We start from the raw sequence: 8,653 nt of genomic DNA on the forward strand, positions 1-8,653 counted from the left end.
TCAGCTGGAGAAATGAAGGAAGCTTGGATTGGTCTGATCAGCAAACCAGAATTTAACAGAACATGGTACTGGTCTCTATCAGGAGTGGAGTTTGATGGAAGTGAGACAAACTGGAACCCAGGAGAACCGAATGAACAAGGAATTCAAGGATTTCAGAACTGTGGGATTCTGAATCAAAATCTTAAATGGCTAGATCAGGGTTGCCAATGGTCTGACTATTTCCTCTGCTATGATGGTGAGTATAAAAATAAAAAAAACACAGAATGTAAACTATAGATCACGAGCCAAATAAAGCTCATCATCACCGTTAAGAGCCACACAACAATTTCTGAATTAGCTTCATACCACATTGCTGCTGAAACGGCTTTTTTCTTAGTCCCTAATGCTTTAGTGCAGGGGGTCTCCAAACTTTTTCCTGCGAGGGCCACATAGCTGGTCGCGCTTTTAGATAGATTTTTTACCCAGAATGCAAATGGAAAAAACCGTGAGTGAAACGGTGACTGGGACTGACTAGTATATATTCCATTGAGGGAAAGTTAGTTTCACATCTGCTCAAGAACCCCCCTGGTGGTTGAAGAAAAATCCACATATAAACCGGAAAATACAATATATGAAAAAAAACACTGAATGCTCTCTGGTATGAGGAGGCGGGCCGGACCGTAGCTTGGGGACCCCTGCTTTAGTGGACAACCTGACAGTGCTCATTTCTTTACAAGTATCCTTAGATTTGGTTTGTACTCTGCTATAGCTACTCAAAGCAACTCTTCCACGGGTCAGTGAAAACAAGTCAACGATTAGACTTAAGTGTACTAAAAATTCATTCTCCGTCTGCAAAACTGGTGGATGTGGAAGTGTCTCATGCAGAACATTTTTTAGGCATGTAGGACAATTTACTGACATGGCTCAGATTTATATTTCAGGGTATTTTCGTGACCTCTACCATTAGCATATTTTACACTTTGACCATTATTTTCGGTTTAACGTCACTGGGCCCCTTTTGCCCCTCTTTAAAAGCGTCCTGGATTCACCCCTGCTAAATAGTTTTTAGGGGGCATTTTAATAAACATTAATATTCAAGCATCAATACAATTTATACCTTACGTAAAGATTAAACACAGCGGATCTGACATACCATAATAAATATCGTGATTAATTTAAACTCTCATTGGAGTCTCTGTTACTTTCTGATTTTTCTCACTTTTCTTCTGTTTTGTTCTGCAGTAGAAAAATCGCTAAATATCTCACATCCAAGAACCTGACTGGTTGTGTTCATGTGATCAGAACCGGTTTGCTTTTCCCCTTAGCGGAACCAGAACCTGCTGCGTAAACTCTGATATGTTCCCTAATATCTCATTATTTGCGCAGCAGCAGCTTGCTCTGCTTCACTCCCACCTCTGCGCCACAATTCTCTGAGCTTGGAAACGGCGCAAAGTGCGCCGACGTGAAATAATGCAGCCGACATAAATACAGAGACCTGTTGTGGAAAGCTGCTACCATGGAAACAGATTTTATTTCTAAATGATTTAGCTTCAGCTAACGCCTCTCCTCCGATATAGACAGGTAACTACTGCAGACTTGTAGCGCTAGCTTAAAGTTTGACATCCTGCGCAGCACGTTACGCTGCTTTTGTCGGTGCTGCCTTCAATGAGAGTTGGGAAATTTCGGAATCAAAGAGCCGCACATGATCCGTCGAAGAGCCGCAGGTTCGCGACCCCTGATTTAGATTGTCTAATAAAAGTATTTGGATAAAATATTGAATGAATAAATAAATAAATAAATAAATAAATAAATAAATAAATAAAAAGGAAGTAGCAATTTCACTCAAAAAACAAGAACCGTTGCTTTCAATGCGTCTGCCAGTGAACCTAATTTTATGCTTATCCTGAAAAAGAGTTATAAATTATGATTTGCATTTGTCTGTGTACTCCACAGAAACTAATACAACCCATAAATATCACTTGGTTAGAGAGATGAAGACCTGGCAGGAAGCTCAGAGTTACTGCAGAGAGAATCACACAGACCTGATCAGTGGAACGAAGCAGCTACAGGATGAAGAAGTGAAGAAGATGATGAACTCTACAAGTGATCACACATACATTGGTCTGTTCAGAGACACCTGGAGGTGGTCAGATGGAAGCAGTTTCTCTTTCAGACACTGGAATAAAGACTTTAACAATCCAAAATCCATCAGTGATGAATGTGCCATGACTGTGTTTGATGATGGAGGCAGATGGAGGAATGTGAACTGTGCTGAAAGAAAACCCTTCATCTGTTATGATGGTGAGTTGCTCTGACTTACATGTTCACAAATCAACAATTAGGATTTTTTATGTGTCCATTTAAATTTGTACATGTGCGTTATATTTAATTTCAAACTTGTGTTTTCCTTTGGGCTTGCCTTCTGTGACAGATAAAGTGATCCTGATCAAAGAGAAGATGAACTGGAAGGACGCCTTGACCTACTGCAGAGGTCACCACCATGACCTGGTCACCATCACCAACATGGACGATCAGAGATGGATCCAGGAGAAAGTAAAGACCGCATCAACTCCGTTTGTCTGGATGGGTCTGCGCTACACCTGCTTCAAGAACATCTGGTTCTGGGTCTGTAAGGAGAAGATCAGCTATCAGAACTCGACCTCAGCAGGATGGATGAATGACTGTAACATTTCTGGAGCCATGCAGGCTGGAGGAGAACATAGATGGTTCCAGAGAAACGACACAGAGGAACTGAACTTCATCTGTTCTAAGGGTTAAAGGTCACTCTGCTCTCTGGTAACATGAGTTTGATTTTGGTAAAGTGACTTATGTTGTTGTTTGGCTTTGTAAACTTTTTATATATAACTTTAATGTGGGAACCATTTTCATATCAGGGCAAAGGCTATATTTACTGCTTGGAACATTTTTTTGTAATTTTGTACTTTGTATATGTATTTGTTCAAGTATATACTCGCCACCTAAAACACATTACTTTTAGATTGAATATATGTGGAGGGACATTATTTTTATTTGAAAAGGTTTATGTTAAACATATTTGTATCTGTCTGAGAGGTTTCTTTGTTTCTTTGATATCAATAAACTGATTGATTTGGCAGAATTGTTTTTTCTCAATCTACAGTTTGAGTCCTTGGACTACGAAGAACTCATGAAAAATTAGTTTCTGGTTCTGTTCTCAATCAATCGATCGATCGATCGATCAATCAATCAATCAATCAATCAATCAATCAATCAATCAATCAATCAATCAATCAATCAATCAATCAGTCAGTCAGTCAGTCAGTCAGTCAGTCATATATGTTTTTATTAAATAATTAGTTAGCTTCTAAAGTTAACCTGGTGAAGATTACACAATTAATGTTTTAATGTTTACAAATGGATACAAATTAAATTTTGTTTGGTTCATTTCATGTTTTTCAAAGCCTGATAAATATCAGCCCCTGTTTGCTTCATCCATAAGGTGACCCTCGGCTATGGAGTAACAATTGCTTCCTGGAAGCGTGGCCTCTGTTGGAGTTTTAAATTTTACCCAATCACTAACGTTTAAACAGTTTAAAGCTATACATTTTACCAGAAATTGTGCTGGAAACAACCATCCTCCACTATGAAGCGAGCCGATCCAAATGAGGTAACTAATAATGTTGATTCAGTGTTTGGAGGCGTGTCCAACATGAACTGATCAACTTTGTTCAAATCCTCTGGTGGTAAAATTACAGGCAGACTACAAATCTAAAACAGCTCATAAAATCACTGTCATCGTTCCCATTCTCCTTCTGTTCGCTGATTGGTTGATATTCTACCAGGAAAATCCACTTCAATGAGTGAAAGCCCAGACACATCTGTGAAAGGAGATGAGAATCCAGCAGAAATATGTTGGAAGGCAACAGCCAGGTTAAAGATTTATTGGTATGAAAACTTTTACAATGCAATTAATACAATAAAACGGAAAGTAGAATAATCTACAAGACTTGTTGAATATTTTCAGAAAACCTTTCTCGTGTGTCCTCTGGTGTAGCAGCATCTACCATTACTAAAAGAAGAGGAAACAACTTCCTGGTTGACATCAAGGAAATTCATTTGCCCTCCATCCTTTTGCTTCCAGTACTTATATTTTATTTTTGTACACTATTTGTCTCACAAAACATCAAAAGACTCTTCAACATAGTACACAATCCTAAATTCTTTTAAAAATCAATAAACAAAATCACATTTAGCAAAGATGTATCATAAATCCATATATTGTCATCTTTGTGAAGCAAAAAACATAATAATTGTATTAATTTATCAGTGAGGAGAAATCAATACTCTCAATGATCCGATTGATGAACAGATAAGCTAAACTGAACATGAAACTAAACTGGTTTTATAAAAACAGGTCAGTTTTCCCAGGACTTCCTGTTAAAAACACCTGATGTTAAATTCAAAGCAGCTGTGCAAAGAGAAGCTTTATACTGGAGCTGCTTTTCTCACGCTTTCATCAGTTTGTGCTTACAGGTATCTGTAAAAAACTTTATTTGAAAGGCAAAGCAGAAGGAAACAAGAAGGTACAAATTAAAAGCTGTAATATTATAATCCATGTGTCCTGATCATGTGATGCTGAAAACAAACAGTATCTCTGTTAATTAAATTATGTTCCAGGATGGTCAACTCATCTTATTAATATTTTCTTTCCTCTTTATGGTTTATGAATGATTCTTTGTGAAACATGTTCCTACCCTGCTTTGAATATTTAAAAAATGAAACTGTCATATTCAGCTACTGTTTAGGTACAAAAGGTTTAGGAGGAACAGTTTTCAGAAGAGCATCAAGAGAACAGCATCATTTTACAGAGGAAGGAGATGTAAGTTTTATAAAAATGTCTGTTAAGGGTAAATTTAATAAATGCTTACATTATTCTTTATTTCTAATATCATGTCACTATTTTAGTTAGGAAAAAGTTGCTAGTTTTACAGGAGACAGACATTTTTCTTTGTTCTGTCTCCTGTCTGTCTTCATCTCTCTGCTCTCATTGTTTCTCTGTCCAGTGGAGGGAGAGCTGCAGCTTTTCACTGTTTAAATGTTCTTCATCCAACAGAGACAAACTGCTGGAGGAAAATAATTCATCTGACAGCAAAGATGCAGTGGAGTCTGATTCTGCTCTTCCTGATGGGTAAGTGGTGTCGTTGGAAAGACAATTGCGTCTTTATTTATTGGACAGAAACTTAGGCAAGAGCAACTGGAATAACAGCTTTAGAATGACAAATGTTGTTTTATATGCTGGCAAATTTGTTGAAGTTTAATGACACATGTTAGCAGTATCCTTTATCGTCACAGGTCAGTGTTGTTTCATGGACTGTCAGCTCTGTCAGTTTCACTATATTAATAAGGAAATGACCTGGACTGAAGCTCAGCAGTACTGCAGAGAGAAACACACTGACCTGGTCACAGTGACTAACATGAAGGACATGAAGAGACTCATCAACGTCTCAGATGGAGATTGGAGTGAAGCTTGGATTGGTCTGATCAGTAAACCAGAATTTATCAGAACATGGTTCTGGTCTCTGCCTGGAGTGGAGTTCAATGAAAGTGAGACAAACTGGAACCCAGGAGAACCGACTAATGGTGAATCTGAAAACTGTGCATATCTGCTTGAAAATCTCAAATGGGTAGATACTGGCTGTGGGGCCACAAAGTACTTTGTCTGCTTCAATCGTGAGTATTATTAAAACAGAATAAGCTTAATAGATAGTCTAATAAAAATGTGAGTTGAATCATGAAATTCCTTCCACTACCAACCTAAAAAAACATGGAACATGGTTCCTGTTTGTGTTTCCCAGTGAAACTAATTTTATGTTCAAGTTAAAAAATAGAACTGGAGATTTAAATTTATCTGTTCACTCCACAGAAACCAACACAAACCACAAATATCACTTGATTAAAGAGAAGAAGTCCTGGCAGGAAGCTCAGAGTTACTGCAGAGAGAAACACACAGACCTGATCAGTGGAACGAAGCAGCTACAGGATGAAGAAGTGGAGAAATTGATGAACTCTATAAGTGATTCCTCATACATTGGTCTGTTCAGAGACACCTGGAGGTGGTCAGATGGAAGCAGTTTCTCTTTCAGACACTGGAATAAAGGGTTTAACAATCCGGCATTCAACCGAGATCAATGTGCCATGACTGTCTTTAAAGATGAAGGCAGATGGAAGAATGAGGACTGCAAAAAGACAAAACCTTTCATCTGTTATGATGGTGAGTTCTTGTGACATAAATATTCACACAGCAATATGATTTTTTAATGTGTTCATATAAATGTGTTTGTCTTTTATGTATTCTTAAAAATTGCATCATATTTAATTTTAAAGTTGTGAAGAATTTTTTTTGTGCCTGGATTTGGTGACAGATAAAGTGATTCTGATCAAAGAAAATAAAACCTGGAAAGACGCCTTGACCTACTGCAGAGATCACCACCATGGACTGGTCACCATCACCAACATGATTGATCAAATATCGGTCCAACAGGAAGCCCAGTTTGCATCAACTGATTATGTCTGGATGGGTCTGCGTTACGCCTGCACTCTGGATTTGTGGTTCTGGGTCAGTGACGAGGTGGTCAGCTATCAGAACTGGGGCTCAGATCCACCGATGGACGACTGTGACATGTCTGGAGCCATGGAGACGAAAAGGAACCATCAGTGGTTCAAAAGAAATGATGCTGATCTGTTTAATTTCATCTGTTCTAAAGAGTAAAATCCTCTCTGCTTGTTTTTACTTCATGTTGTTCTTATTAAATGTTGGTTTCTTCCAACTTTACTTTCCTAATAAGAGAAAAGAAAATCTTTACATCAACAGTTCTGAACTTTTCACAGAAAGCTTAATGTGGATTTTGGTTTTTATAGCATGTTATGTCATGTTTGTTATCTAGTTCTGTTCTAATATTTCAATTCTCCAAGTTTTTCATAATCATCACAAGTACTGTCAGATATTTTAGGAATGTTACCTTTTACTATTTACCAGGAGTCATCTTATCAGAAGTTGGATGTTTAATACCAACTTCATCTTGCCACATGTTGATGTTCCTCTGAGCTTACCTCAATTGAAATGTATTTGTTTTTATCTCTTATTAAAGTTTTTGATTATCTAAAACACATATAAAAACAACTTAAGCAATTAAACAAATGAGTCAAAACTGTTATTGGATTTTGGAGTTTTGTGCTGTATTACACTTTGTGGAGTTAAATTTGGGTCAACAAAGCTGTCTTTGAATGCAACAGCAATGCATAGTTAAGTCATGACTTTGCACCCCCATCATCTGAGGGCCTAGACTCAAACCAAAAGATGGTCAGAAGTGTGAAACTGGAAAAAAAGAAGAAAAAAAGAATCTGAAAATATTTTCTTTTTCAGTTTAAAAAAAATTTTTTTCTTTTGAACAAACTGGCCCCAATGTTGCTCCATAGAACCTATTCTTTTTTGCAAGTATGATAAAAAATTTCACTTGCTGGCAAAAATGTGTTACTTGTTTTGAGTATGTTTCTACTGATTGCAGGAAAAATATTGAATTCGTGCAAGTAAATGAACCATTGTAGTCATGATTCAATGGTTTGTTTGAATCGTCGGATTTGACATAAAATAAACAAACAAAAACCAGGACACAGAAGTTCACATGGAGAGGGTTGCTGCATTTTTACAAAGATGAATTTTCTGATCTTGATTTATTTTCTGTATCCATTTCAAACCCAAACATAAACATCAACAAGCTAACACTGATGCCATAGGCAACAAACGCTTTATCAAAACTCACACAATCCATATTTACATTGACGCATTCAAGATAGGCTCTATTAATAGTTTCTTTTTTTTTTCTTTTCTCAACAGACCGGTTGTTATGATGTAAGTTTTCCTGCTTTGCATGGTTTATGAAAAACCTGTTTTACAACACGGGTCAACTCACGCCCAGTTCAATGCGCCAACGATCAACCTGGCTTAATCTGTCTTTACTGTCACTGTTACTTGTAAAAACAAAATAAAAAATCTCAAAATAAAATACTTAGCCTGACGACTCACCAGGCATATATTACACTGGGGGGAATCCCTGCTTACATTGTCAACAATTAAATTGATATTAAAAAAATAATTTATTGACTCCGAAGGGAAATTAAATAAATAAAAAATAAAATAAAAGTATAAAAAAGGAAAGAAGGCAGAAAATAAACTACGAAACTACAAGCTTTGATGGCAAAGTCTTTCCAGCTTGTCCACTGGTTTACCAGCATCCACCAGTATTATGGAGGATAGGAAACAACTTTGAGCTTTTCTCACGGTTTGATCAGGTTGTTCTCTAAACTGTCTGCAACAAAACCTTTTTTTTAGAAAGATCATTTTCCCAAGCTACAGAGTTTGGTGCATTTCTCCTTCCTGTTGATGGTTTATAAAAGATGTCCTTGTGAAACATGTTCCTGCCCTGCTTTGAATATTTAAATTCGAAACCAACAGTTTATCTGGGAGAGTTTACAGCTGAACATCAAGAGAGGAGCATCAGTTCACTGAGGGACAAAGAGAAGAAATGTAAGTTTCAGATCCCAGTTTGTTTGTAATCTCCTGAATACTAAGATTATTTGTGTAGCAGCATAAATGGTGCGCTGCCACTTTAAGGCCAATTTCAGCTGCTGCATATAA

General features: G+C 37.2%; 2 protein-coding genes across 2 annotated transcripts; both read left to right on the forward strand.

Annotated features, from left to right (window-relative positions):
• Positions 1-26: 26 nt before the first annotated feature.
• Positions 27-2,991, forward strand: LOC103131475 (C-type mannose receptor 2-like). Its single transcript, XM_007543125.2, has 3 exons — positions 27-235; positions 1,933-2,280; positions 2,411-2,991. Exons 2-3 carry the CDS (start codon positions 1,971-1,973, stop codon positions 2,755-2,757), a joined length of 657 nt encoding a protein of 218 aa, XP_007543187.1. The 5' UTR covers positions 27-235; positions 1,933-1,970; the 3' UTR covers positions 2,758-2,991.
• Positions 2,992-5,384: 2,393 nt separating this feature from the next.
• Positions 5,385-7,064, forward strand: LOC103131476 (macrophage mannose receptor 1-like). Its single transcript, XM_016666686.1, has 3 exons — positions 5,385-5,688; positions 5,882-6,229; positions 6,381-7,064. The coding sequence occupies exons 1-3, from the start codon at positions 5,433-5,435 to the stop codon at positions 6,725-6,727; spliced, it is 951 nt and encodes a 316-aa protein (XP_016522172.1). The 5' UTR covers positions 5,385-5,432; the 3' UTR covers positions 6,728-7,064.
• The last annotated feature ends 1,589 nt before the right edge of the window (positions 7,065-8,653 follow it).

Source organism: Poecilia formosa, unplaced genomic scaffold (genome assembly GCF_000485575.1).
Source record: "Poecilia formosa unplaced genomic scaffold, Poecilia_formosa-5.1.2 Scaffold772, whole genome shotgun sequence".
In the NCBI taxonomy this organism is placed as follows: domain Eukaryota; kingdom Metazoa; phylum Chordata; class Actinopteri; order Cyprinodontiformes; family Poeciliidae; genus Poecilia; species Poecilia formosa.

Bases quoted from the DNA above. Each gene is read 5' to 3' on its own strand.
- LOC103131476 (XM_016666686.1), top strand. From the start codon at position 5,433: ATGAAGGACATGAAGAGACTCATCAACGTCTCAGATGGAGATTGGAGT. The intron at 5,689-5,881 runs GTGAGTATTATT...TTCACTCCACAG, and splicing joins GTACTTTGTCTGCTTCAATC to AAACCAACACAAACCACAAA. The intron at 6,230-6,380 runs GTGAGTTCTTGT...ATTTGGTGACAG, and splicing joins ACCTTTCATCTGTTATGATG to ATAAAGTGATTCTGATCAAA.
- LOC103131475 (XM_007543125.2), top strand. From the start codon at position 1,971: ATGAAGACCTGGCAGGAAGCTCAGAGTTACTGCAGAGAGAATCACACA. The intron at 2,281-2,410 runs GTGAGTTGCTCT...CTTCTGTGACAG, and splicing joins ACCCTTCATCTGTTATGATG to ATAAAGTGATCCTGATCAAA.